The 13460-nt window shown below is 35.9% G+C and overlaps 1 protein-coding gene across 1 annotated transcript; it reads right to left on the minus strand.

Moving 5' to 3' along the window:
* Nucleotides 1–915: 915 nt before the first annotated feature.
* LOC131077844 (uncharacterized) lies at nt 916–13059 on the minus strand. The gene is made up of 2 exons (XM_058015419.1): nt 12701–13059; nt 916–1774 (listed from the first exon to the last, which is right to left on the minus strand). Exons 1-2 carry the CDS (start codon nt 13057–13059, stop codon nt 916–918), a joined length of 1218 nt encoding a protein of 405 aa, XP_057871402.1.
* Between the last annotated feature and the right edge of the window lie 401 nt (nt 13060–13460).

Consider the following 13460-nt stretch of genomic DNA (forward strand, 5'->3'; position numbering starts at 1 on the left):
TAGATGTTTTAGCCAGAAATATGTTACCGAATTCTTCCCTATTCCATTTAAGTAGCATATTCTTAACATATTTCATCTTGCTTATTAGGCAGAACATTTTGGATCCTTGAAAATTTGCTTCACCCCACCATTTTTCAACAAGCTCAAAGAATCTGGGATTTTGAAGCCACATTCTCTCAAATTTAAATGGGCAGCGGATGGGTGTTGCCGCCTCCTCTATGTGAAGGAGTATCGGAAAGTGATCTGATCCCGAGGATGGTAATAGGGATGCAGATAAATTGAATGGAAAAGCTGTCAACACACCTTTGAATAAAAATATGTCTAGTCTTTCTGCGATTTGGGTAAATCCATTTCTTCTATTATTCCAGGTAAAGAACCCATTATTGGTATTAATGTCTACTAAGCTATCCTGATTTACCCAATTTCAGAAGTCTTTGAGAGATTGAGACTCTCTTCGTAGACCTCCATTCTTTTCCGATAAGTCCAAAATTGCATTAAAGTCACCCCCTATAATATAATTCTTATTCAGATCCTTATTCAGCCAATTACTAATCTCAGACCAGACCCTTCATTTGTCTCTGTCATGAATTGGCCCATACATATTAATAAGGTAGAAGGAAAGATTGCTATTGTGTCTAATAACCTCCCCCCCAAGCCAATGTCTGTTCTCAACCATTGGAAAGAATGATACTTTCCTCGGATTCCAAATGATTCCCAAACCCCCTGCTGCACCTGTAGATTCCACGAATATAGATTCTAATATACCTATTTTTTTTTTAAAGGCCTCAATCTCACTTGAAGCTAGCTTAGTTTCTTGGAGAAGGATGAATTCACTATAATTGTTAGATATGAAGTGTCTAACCAAGCACTGTTTGTTAGGGGCATTCATGCCCCTAACATTCCAACTTATGACTTTCATTGTGTCACGGGAAGGCTCTTCCCCTTCCCATTTTCAAAAAAGGCAGTTAGTTTGCCTTGATCCTTTGCATTCCCCACCTGGGATCTTAACTCTCCTAGGGATTTCCTTCCTCGAGATTTGACAAGCTTGGCACAATCAGGTTGAGTTTTCCCTGAATAGAAATTCTTAATCCCTAGTACATCCTGAGTTTCTATTCCAGAACCAGTCCTGACTGGTATAGGAGAGCTTAGTGGGTCCACCCTATGATTATTGATTTCAAGGTAACCTATTTCTCTCCTAACTTCTCTAATGTCTTCATCCTCCATAGACGACATTAGTTCCTTGAGTAAGAAGCAGCGTTCCTCTTCCTCTTCTGGTGTAAGATCTTGCACAATATTATTATCGAAAACTTCCATAGCTGCATTTAAAAGAGGTTCAGTGCCCATCTCCTCTTCATAAGAAGGGTTCTGGATTAAATCTACCTTAGGTGACCTCAGATCTGATGTAACTTCTTCATCTTGTGTGGTGACTATATTGCCTAAAGCTAATTCTGCTTCCGCTTTGAGCAGCTCTGTATCTTTAATTAATTCTTTAAGGTTCTCTATTTCCTTGACAACATTTTCCTTATCATTTAGCCGTGTTGAATGCTGTTGATTTTGAGAAGCCGGTATCTTTTCCTCAAGTTGGATGATGTTGTTCTCTGATTCGGGCCTATTGCTAGGGTTCATGTTACTTAGAACGTTCATATCTGACCCTTTTTTGAGCCATATGTCCGTATAGTCTAAAGCCCCGGTATAAAGCTTGGGGTAAATATTACAGAATCCTTTCTCTGTGTTAATGTTCAGTGGTTCGATATTGCTTATATCCAAGGCTGTTCTGATAAGAATTTTCACATGACTGGTTAGGTCCTTTCTTTTTAAACCCTCGCACCCATAAAAATCCCCATATTGGTTGCCTATTATTTCCAAGATTTTAGGGTTTATAAATTCTATGGGGATATACCCTAGGTCAAACCATTTTAAACAATCACCAGGTTTGTATGTCCAAGGATCAAAATGTGGATGCCATGCACAACAAATGAAACCATAACCATAGCATAATTTCAAATTACCAAACAGTATATCATCTCTAATCTTATTATTTTTTCCTAAGATGAAGAAAAATTCAGTTTCTAACCTAGTGATACTTACCTGATCTAGGTATTGTTTATTCCACCAGTCAATGATTTGCTCAAACTCAATGCCCATCCCCATCTATTTGACATATACTCCATTCTGCTCATACTGGTCCCATATGGTTTTCAACATATTGCTGTGGATACTACATTTTTTGCCATTCGCCTCTGTTTGGGAACTGAATATATCTCCCGCCTTAGGGCTCCAAACCCTAATTCTTCCTAGTGGAATCCGATTCGAGCCAGTCAGTGGAGGAAATGCATGACGGGGGTTGTGGACAACTGTTCGAGCTTTTCTGATATTCTTTCTTTCCTTTTTGGAATGAAAAGTCTGCCAAATTCCGTCGGACAGAGGCAAGGCCGTGCTGCCGAATGAATTTTTTTCCCCAGAACCTAGCCCATTTTGTTGAAATGTCTTTTCCCAATGGGCGTTAAGATTCAACCTATCATCTGCAAACCCTTTGGCGTGACAGGGCTTTCGCGCAGGACTGAATATTGTAATGCTTTGTGGCCGCGTGGCATACACCTGCCTTTGCCCCTTTTCCTTCGATGCATTTGGCGCTGATTTTCTCCTTTCTCTGCAACTTCGCATTTTCCCTAATTCTCATAAACGTCTTTGATCACTCAAAAGTTCTTGAAGAAGTCTTCAATTTTATGCATCATGCACAATAAGACAATAAAAATTGGCTATATTGTATTTTAAACACGCTTTGAAGAAATGCTTTATTTTTATTAAAGTATTATTTTGTTGCAAAATGAATTATTTATGTTGAAGTTTAAGTTATGTATTGATCTTGAAATAATGTTGATTGTGTACATGGTATTTTGAAAATGAAAGTTTAAATTTGCATGTGACTTCTAAAAATAAAAGATCAGTTTATTTCCTTATGCATATCTCTAAGGTTAAATTTAAATAATATTACATCTATATAGTTGTTGTTTAAATTTATTGCATTCTGTCATTTACTTGTTGCAGAAATTAAAATCTAGAGATAAATAGTCTAGTTAATTTAAATAAAATCATATTTCTATAGTTGTTGTTTAATTTTATTGGATTCTGTAAATCATTTATTTGCAGAAAATAAATCTAAAGTCAAATAGGTTATCTCTGGTTTATGGTATTTAAAATATATAAAAAATATACATTGATTTAAATCAGAATATTTTAATCAATTTGTTTAAAAAGTTTCAAAAAAAAAATATAGCATCTATATTTCTGCATAGTAAAGTTAGCTTTAATTTTCTTATGCATCAAATATATATATATATATATATGTTATATTTTTTTTAACATAAAAAAAAGGGGAAATAAATTTTTTTTTAAATAAAATAAACCTTGTGTTTCGGGGAGCTCGCCCCCCCCCCCCCCCCCCGCACAGTTGGGGAGGCTTCAGCCCCCCTCTATGGGCGGCACCCCACAGCGGTGGCGCTACCGGGCTGTGGGCCACGACCCGCAGGTTTGGCAGTGGTCATCCCTGCGGGGAGCCCCCCCCTTCCCCCCTATGTAAAAACCTCCACCCATAACCGCCTCCACCCAAAGCCGCCTCCATCTAGCAAATTCAGCCTCCTCCCAGTGTGTTAAGAAATAAATAAAACCCTAACCCGGTTAGGGTTAGGGTAGCAAAACAAAGAAATAGAAAAGATTATAATTGTAAGGGGCATTTTATATTATTTTGGCTAGGGTTTTATGGATAGTTTTATAATAATGGTGAAAATATATATTCATATATAAATATATATATATATATATATATATATATAGAGAGAGAGAGAGAGAGAGAGAGAGAGAGAGAGAGCGCTAAAAATATGCATGTATAGGTAAAAATTGTAGATTAAATATCTCTCTAAGATTTGAAGTGGAATTATTCTTTTAACTTGAGTTATTTTGTAGTTCAACAAGCTAGTTTGTAATTTAATGTAACATGTAATGAATTTTTCTACAACATTACTATTACCATATTGGGGTAAATATATTTGAGAAGTTAAATTGATTGAATTTAAAGCAAGAGCTAATGTGAAATATTGAATACAAAATATTTAATAGATGATGTTTGGAAGAAGTAATATATAACAACTTGAATTTAAATTATATAATTACATTTTAGAGATCTAAATGGTTTTCAAAATTAAATGGAATAATTTAATATAGAAAATTAAATAATTAATTTAAGAGGATATTGTAGTGGCGTAATATACTTTCTCTACAATAAAATTAATGGACTAAGCCTTGCGAACCTTATTAATCCAAGTGGAGACTTTCATCAGATAATTTAATTATCTTAATGATATTTGGCACTTTAAATTGTGTCTGCTCAATTAGATAATATTAATACATTGAAATTGTATTAGTGTTAAATTAATCGAAGTCATATTTAAATTAAATTATTAAGAAAGGATGTATTAACAGGATGGAGGAAACTTGATATTTATTAAATAATCGATATTGAACCAAGTAATTTTATTAATGTCTATTTAGTAGAAAGGGATCTAATTAAGTACTAATAAGCGCAACTGAAATGAGAGGGACTTTGAGTGAATTTATTATTACCCTTATAAAACTTATTCATTCCGCTTGATAATAGGAGTTATCATATTTAGTTATGTAAGTATTTAATATCAATTAAGAATTGATTTGGAATAACTTGTTAAGTTGTCACAACTAATTAAGCAATGGTTGCATGAAATTAAGTGTTAAAAAAAAAAAAAAAAAATTGTTGTTTGTGTTTTGCCCAAAAGTTTGGGCATGACATTATCAATCTAATCAATCAAGCTTTATCAATAATCAAGAACCACATTATCGTGATCATAGAAATCGCACTTTCATCAACCACAGTTGTAGAAATTGAATCATTTCTAATTGGAACATCAATTTCATAACACTTCACACACTCCAAAAATCAATTATCTCAATTGATCTCCCGAGGGGGCATTATCATACCGCAATTTATCAATCAATGTCTAGGGCATCCTATCAAACCAATATGATCGTCAAAATGAGATTATTCTTTGAATCAACGCATCATCACATCTCACTTCAAAGAGGGGCAAAATGTATACACCTAAAAATGGTCTGAAGATAATTAATTAAATAAGCAATTATTTAATTAATCCTCCTCCCTAATTTAATTGAATTCATTAGCAATTTGATTAAATTCTCCCTTTCATCTACTTATTAATAAATCTAAGGATTTATTTAATAGGTTCATTTCAATGGTCCCCTTTGATTAATTAATCCCCCCCCATTTCAATCAATTCTTCTAATCCCCTAATTAATTAAAACAAATCAATTTATGAGTTCTTGAAAATTAATTAGTCTTTTCCTATTATTTGAATTTTCAAATTCAAATTACCCACATGCCTCCTAACTTCTAACTACCTAACCTAACCATCCCTTTAACCTAACCCATTCCACCTAACCTTGGGTTTAACTAACCCTATCCTATCTTGCATATTCTAACCTCCTATGGTGTGGATATTCTCCCCTTGAGAGACATGGCACTTTGGCCGCATGTCTCCTCTCTTAGACACTTGCCCTCTTATGAGCAAGACTCCTTGACACTTGTCAGACAGAGATGACAAGTGTCCCTTCCTCCAACCTCTTCTCCAACCTCCTCCAATTTTACCCTTGATATCTTCACAGGCACAACACTATTAATTAAATAAAATCTTATTTATTTATTTAATTCATTAATCCTCTTCTAAGTCTTTCCTCATTTAAATAAATACTTTATTTATTTAAATTGTCCTTTTCCTAAATTAAATAAATATTTTATTTATTTAATTGATCCCACTTCCTCTATTAATTAAATAAATATTTATTTATTTAATTAATCTATTAGCCTTTTATATCTATGACACATATCATTCATCTCTTAATTCTTCTCTTACCTACCCCTTTATCATTTAATTATTTCCTCTACCTATCCTTTAATCCTAGTTGACCATTTATCTGTAGAACACAAGATATCACTAAGAGGGGGGTGAATTAGTCATTATAAACAATTTTAAACAGTGTGTGCAACCAGTAGAATAATGAAAACACTAACAAGCAGTCACACATAAGAGCGCATCACATAACACTAGATATATGAGGAAAATCCAATGTGGGGAAAACCTCAGTGAGAAATAATGTTGGAGATCTATTGCTTCAATCTAGCCTCACAATGAAATAACAGTTTTACAATGTTTAGGGCACCAACCCAAGGAGCACCAACCCCTAACAATTAATGGGCACCTACCCAAAGGAGAACCAACCCCTGATCTATTCTAAGTACCAAATCAAGGAGCACCAAACCCTACACTAAGCACCCACTCAGTGAAATACAATGAGATATAAAATCAATACAATGATAAGAACCTTGTTACAAATGAGTTTTGTAACCATTGCAAACTATTCACTCTGTCAGTTGAACTATTTTATGTCACGTTGCTTCTTCTCTATCGGATATCAGTTCTCTCTGTCTAAATCCTCTTTAACTTAGATTCTGCCTAGCAGGATCTCCTCTCACACTCTCTCTGCTCTCCTTCACGCTCAGCGGGTACCTTACCGATTCAATCTCTATCGGTTTGATAGACTGTTATGTTCTGTAACAGTTTACCGATTACCTTAAACCTTGCCGGTTAAACCCTTCTTGCAGGTTCTTCTTCTAACACTCAGTCACTTCAATATTTTGCTATCAACACTCAGGTTGGTCAACTCTCCTCTAGTATAATCTGACACTCTTTTATCATCAATCATCCAATCTACTTAAGTCTTTGATCTGCATATTTATACACATGTGCTCCCGCCAAAAACAAAGTTCAAACTTTATGCGCCTAGGGTTTTTTTCACTAACTTAGTCCATATCAAATCAAATCAGATCTTATTTCTTGGATTGACAGCCTGCAACAAATCAAACATCACCGCCATTTTTTATCCTTCCAATACACTTTCACTATATTTAGCAAATTAGATCTTGTTCATCGACCTTGATTTTGTCAATTACAATAAATGATCTAGCTGTTTCCTTCTCCAAATAAACAAGATGATCAGATGCCCTACTTCGATCATAACACCAAAAAATATCTTCCTTTCTAACTTCTTTGAGTCGCAATCCTCTGCAATCGATCTTTGATTTCCACAGTCTTCATTTAATATCGACCTAATCAGCAACTACCTCGTCGATACACTATTCACCTACCACTTCATGTTCGCCACCTGGAGTCCATGTGACATCTCTATGAGCATCCAACTCACTTGATTGTGTCAGTTAAAACTCGGTCACCGACCAAACATACTACTGGTATACACCAACCGATTAACCTTCATGTCGTGCACTTCTTTGTTCTGTTGGTTAGGACATGTTATCCTGACCACACTCGCCAAACCACGAAACATACCCAGGGTAAGCGATTGTCACAAACCTTCATCATTTACCAGTGACAGTCTTCAACCACTTTTACAAAGTGGCAAACACTTCACATCCTTTCATCTTCTTATCTAGGTCCTTCAATTTGTCTCTTTTCTTGCTTACCAGTTGACATCAATGACAACACAATTCCAACAATCTCCCCCTTTGGCATTGATGTTAACACACAATGTAAACTCACATTTTATTCACAACTACATTCTTTCTCCCCCTTTGACAACAATGACAAAGGGCTCATACATCAACTTCACTCTGGTTCACTCTCCTTTCCAAACATCAATACACTCTCCCCCTCAAGCCGATTGCAAATTTTTTAGATAGACAAATTGAATAGACAACTTCTCCAAATCTCAAACCTATCAGGGGTACACACTCTCCCTCTATGTACAACATATGGTCCAAGAGTCAAAAATATTTATAGTTGTGAACTCCCCCTAAACCACAAATCTCCATACACATTTAAGTGCAGAAAGCTGGTGGGACAACTCCTAACTTGTGTCTTAGATACTCAAATGTGTTTTTTGGTAGAGGTTTTGTGAAGATATCAGCAACTTGTTCATTTGTAGGGACATATTCTACCTTTACTTCTTTCTCTGCAACCTTCTCCCTAAGAAAATGGTATTTGATGGCAATGTGCTTTGTCCTTGAGTGCATAACCGGATTCTTTGAAATGTTGATTGCACTTGAGGTATCACACCGAATAGGAATAGGGTCAAATATTTCTACCTGAATGTCCTTGAGGGTCTGCTTCATCCATAACACCTGAGAACAACATGTAGCAGCAGCAATATACTCTGCCTCAATAGTAGATAAGGAAACTGAGTCCTGCTTCTTGTTGTGCCATGAAACCAACCGGTTACCCAAAAATAATGCTCCACCACTTGTGCTCTTCCAGTCATCAATGCAGCCTGCCCAATTAGCATTAGTGTAGGCCTCTAAAGTGAAATCTCCTTGCTTTGGATGCCATAAGTCATATATAAGTGTTCCTTGTAGGTACTTGAATATCCTTCTAACTGCATTCACATGTGACTTTTTAGGTACAGCTTGAAACCTTGCCACCATACATACTGCCTACACTATATCCAATCTTGAGGCAATAAGATATAATACACTACCAATCATGGATCTATACAGGGTCTGATCCACTTCTAGTGACTCATCAACCTTTCTCAACTTGCATCTTGTCACCATGGGGGTACTAACCGGTTTGCTATCCTCCATTTGAAACTTCTTCAACATATCTCTGGCATACTTGATTTGAGAGATAAATATTCCTTTATTTTGTTGTGAAATCTGTAAACCAAGAAAATATGGCAGCTCTCCAAGCATTGACATCTCAAACTCTGACTGCATCTGATTAGAAAACTCTTTACACAAGGTATCCTTGTTGCCTCCAAATATTATATCATCCACATACACAACAACAATAAGCATGTGATGTCCATCTACTTTGATGTACAGATTACTATCTGCATTTCCCTTTCTAAAACCTTTCTCCCAAAGATACTTATATAACCTTGAATACCATGCTCTTGGAACCTTCTTCAAACCATACAATGCCTTCTTCAATCGGCACACATAAGTTTCATCATCATGCAGCAGAAAACCTTCCGATGTTCTATGTAGATTTATTCCAAATTACCATTCAAGAAGGCAAATTTAACGTCCATTTGATATACCTTGTATACTTTGTAGGCAAAGAATGCTAAGATCATTCTAATGGCCTCAAGTCTTGCAACCAGTGAAAATATTTCTTCAAAATCAATTCCTTCTACTTGATAACACCCTTTGCACACTAATCTTTCTTTATGCCTAACAATCTTACCTTCTTCATTCATCTTGTTCCAGTAGACCCATTTAGTACCAATGACATTCTTATCTACTGGTCTAGGAACTAACTCTCGAGTCTTGTTCTTTTCAATCTGTTGTAGCTCTCCTTCCATTGCATCCATCTATTTTTCACTTTTTTTGGCCTCATTAAATGTTTTGGGTTCCATTTCAGTCATGAGGCAAAAATTCACTTGTTCACTGTTTTGTGCAAGTCTTCTTCTAGTCTACACACTATCATTTTTATTTCCTATAATCTGATCTTCTGGGTGATTTTTCTGCACATATCTATTAGGGGTCTTGTTGAGTGCCTCTTCATGTTCACTTTCTGACTGCACTTCATCTTCATCACAAGAGTTATCATACCAGTTTACTTATGTTTGTTTGCCTTTATGCAAGTCTTCATCAACTCTTACATGCACACTCTCAATGACTCTTCTTAGTCTTTTATTGTATCATTTGTAGGTCTTGTTGTGAGTTGAGTAACCTAAGAAAATACCTTCATCACTCCTAGAATCAAAACCACCTAAACCATCTTCATCTCTCTTGATGAATCATTTACTTCCAAACACATTGAAGTGTTTTACTGATGGCTTCCGATCATACCACAATTCATAAGATGTCATTCTGCTATTTACTCTTAGCTGAACCTATTTCAATGTATATATAGCAGTATCAACTGCTTCCTTTCAGTATATATCCAATATGTTTGCCTCATTTAACATTGTTCTCGCCATCTCCTTGATAGTCTAGTTTTTTCTTTCTACAACACCATTTTTTTGTGGTGTCCTTGGGGCTGAATAATGTCTTTTGATTCCATGTCTCTCATAGTAGTCTTCAAACTCATTTGATGTGAACTCACCACCTTGTTCAGATATCATACACTTCAACTTGCATCCACTTTCCTTCTCTAGCATCTTTCAAAATATTTTGAACCTTTCATATGCTTGTGATTTGTCATGTAGAAAGGTGACCCATGTCATTCTTGAAAAATAATCAATGAACAACATGAAGTATATTTCACCGGTTAAAGCTCTTGTTCTAGTTGGTCCACACAGATTAGCATGTACAGGTTCTAAGGGCCTTGAGGTATTATATTCCTTGGTCTTGAAGGTTACCTTAGTCTTCTTACCTCTTAGACATTCATCACAAAATGTGCTTGCCAGTTTGGTGATCTGTGGTATATGTCTCACATAGACTTTCTTGCTCACCTTAACCAAATTATCAAAGTTTATATGCCCTAATCTTATGTGCCACAACTAGCTCTTATCTACTTGTCCCATCAAGCATTGGGATTTGAAGCATTCTTTGAGGTTGTATACATTACCATCTGTCCTTTTTCCTTCTGTAACAATCTATCTGGTACTCTCCTTTCTTATCTGACAACCGGTAGAGTCAAAAGTGAATTTGTATCCTTTATCACATATCTAACTCACACTTAGAAAATTATGCTTTAGACCTTCCACATAGTATACATCATGTGCTTTTAATTTGTCATCTATGTTCAGAGTACCTTTTCCTTTTATCTTGATGGAAGAGTTGTCTCCAAACCTCACTGAACCTCCATTCCAATTTTCAAACTTGATGAGCTTCTTTTTATCTCTAGTCATGTGATTGGAACAGCCACTATCAACTACCCATAAATTTCTTCTTAAGGCATGTAGGGCAGTTTAGACAATCAGACTTGACTCGGCCTTATTCTTATCTTTTTCTACCCAAAATTGTTTGGCTTCCTTCTCCTTCTTGTGACACCTTTCTGCTCTAGTTTTGCTTCTAGTTTTTGGCCCAATACTGCCTTCTTTTGCTTAGATATGTTGAGCTTTCAATGTTTTGCCATGTGACCAAAACTTTTACAATGATAGCATTTTATATTTGTATTAAATGACAAATTTGAAAAATTATTGTAGGACATCAACCGACTTCTCCTACATTCATAACTCCTATGACCAAACCCATTACACTAATAACAAATAACATTCATTTCCCAGAGTGCAACAAACTGATTTCTACTTTCAAAACTAGTAGGTGGATTATGCATAAAACTACAATCAACAATTCTATGTCCAAACTTATTACACCGATAACAGTAACCATGGAATTTGGGTACATAACACTCTTGTCTTTTGGACCGGAAAACCTTTGTCTCATCGGGTATCTTCTTCTCACATTATTGACTTTAGTGAAACCTTCATTATCAACCTTGGCCTTGACTTTAGGATCTTCATCTCTGTACAATGAGTGATCCTTCTGGTTCAAGGTTTGAGCATTCCAGTTCACAAGCTGATTTCTTGTAGCTTCAGTATAGGTCTTCTTCTCAGTAGCTTTGCTGACTGTAAAGGTTTGTTTTTCTTTACTTTCAATTGAAGAAGTAAACTCTATCTCCTTGCAATATGATTCTTTGCTATTGGAAATCTATCCCTCTTCAAATCCTGTACCTTTGGTATCTTTTGAGTGCTTCTGATTGCTCAACATCTTGTCCAAGGCTTCAGTGCTACTCTCATATTTTCTCCTCATCTTTAATTCATTCTTGCTCTTTTCAAGCTCCCTTCTGAGCCTTACAATTTATTCTTCCAAATTCTAATGCTCCTTCTCCTTCTTTATTAAATTAGAGCATGTAAACTCACATATCCATTTAGCTTCTTCCAACTGGAGTTTTAGATTATAAATTGTTTTCTTGGACTCCTCCAGAGATTTCTCTAAACGATCTTGTTATTTTGTAGCAGCATACTTAAACTTCTTGAGTTCCCTTCTTGTTTCTCTCAACTCCTCAAGAGAACTTATGAGCTCACCTTCCAAGTCCACTTCAGCTTCAATGTCTTCATCTTCATTAGCTCCATCAGTTGGTTCATCTTGTGCCATAAAGAGATTGATTTCTCTTTCATCCTCACAGCAGTCATCTTCTGAGACACTTTCTTCATCTGTAGCATCATCTTCAAAAGTATACAGGTTTTTCTACTTCTGATAACTTCTTCTTTCTTCTCAGTAGGATTTCTTCTTTTTATCCTTACTCGAAGGCTTATTGGTGCTTTATTTCTCCTCTCCATCATTCTCACCATAGGGACATTTTGAAGCAAAGTGTCATATTTTTCTACAGTTAAAACATTCGAAAGGCAATTTTCCTTTGTACTTACCGGATCCTCTTTCAAGCTTCCTTACAAAGTTTGCTACCACTATATCCGAGTCTTCACTAATTTATCCATGAGAAATTTCTTCCTTATCCTTTTTGATGGAGTTGAAAGCGGCCTCTTTCCTTGAAGTTTCTTCACTGGTTGTTCTCATCTCATAAGCATTTAGGGACCCAAATAACTCATCCATTGAAAAGGTCTTCAAATCCTTGGCTTCTTCTATTTCAGAGACCTTTGTATCATACTTAAATGTGAGTGATCTAAGTACCTTTTTGACAATAAATTCATTAGATATATCCTCTCCAAGTCCTCTAATAGTATTACCATTTCATCAACTCTTTGAAGATAGTCAACAATCTTTTCTTCGTCTTTCATTTTCAAGCCTTCAAGATGAGCTCTCAGTGTTTGCAATTTAGCCTCCTTGACCTTGACATCTCCTTCAAATAATATCTTCAACTTATCCAAAGCTTCCTTGGAGGATGAGCAGTGCATAACCTTAACAAACTCAGTATCAGACAATCCACTGAGAATAGCATGCTTGGCCTTAGCATTGTTTACATACTCCTTCTTAGCATCTGGATCTATAGGGGGAGCATTAGGGACAATATACCCATTCTTCACAGACATCCAAACACCAAAACCTAGGGAGGATAGATAGGGTTCCATTCTTCTGCTTTAGAAGGCATAGTTGGCACCATCAAACATGGGAGGTTTGCAGGAGGAGGATTCATTCCTTGCCATTGTTCTTAAACCAAAATCTACCCAAGCTAGAGAAAGCTTTAACCAACATGGAACCTAAGGCTCTAATACCAATTGTAGAACATGAGATATCATTGAGAGGGGGGTGAATCAGTGATTATAAACTGTAGTACCCCTACCATGTTCAGACCCTTTTTGAACTCGTTGACCAAGGTTGACTTTTCAGTGGCTTACGTGGATGGTTGATTTATTGTGATTGTGATGCTTTATTCTGGTAATATGCTTTGGAGTGTGATTGGTGAATTTGATTATGCATTATTTATTATTGA

The sequence above is a fragment of the Cryptomeria japonica genome, chromosome 9, assembly GCF_030272615.1.
Source record: "Cryptomeria japonica chromosome 9, Sugi_1.0, whole genome shotgun sequence".
NCBI classification, from domain to species: domain Eukaryota; kingdom Viridiplantae; phylum Streptophyta; class Pinopsida; order Cupressales; family Cupressaceae; genus Cryptomeria; species Cryptomeria japonica.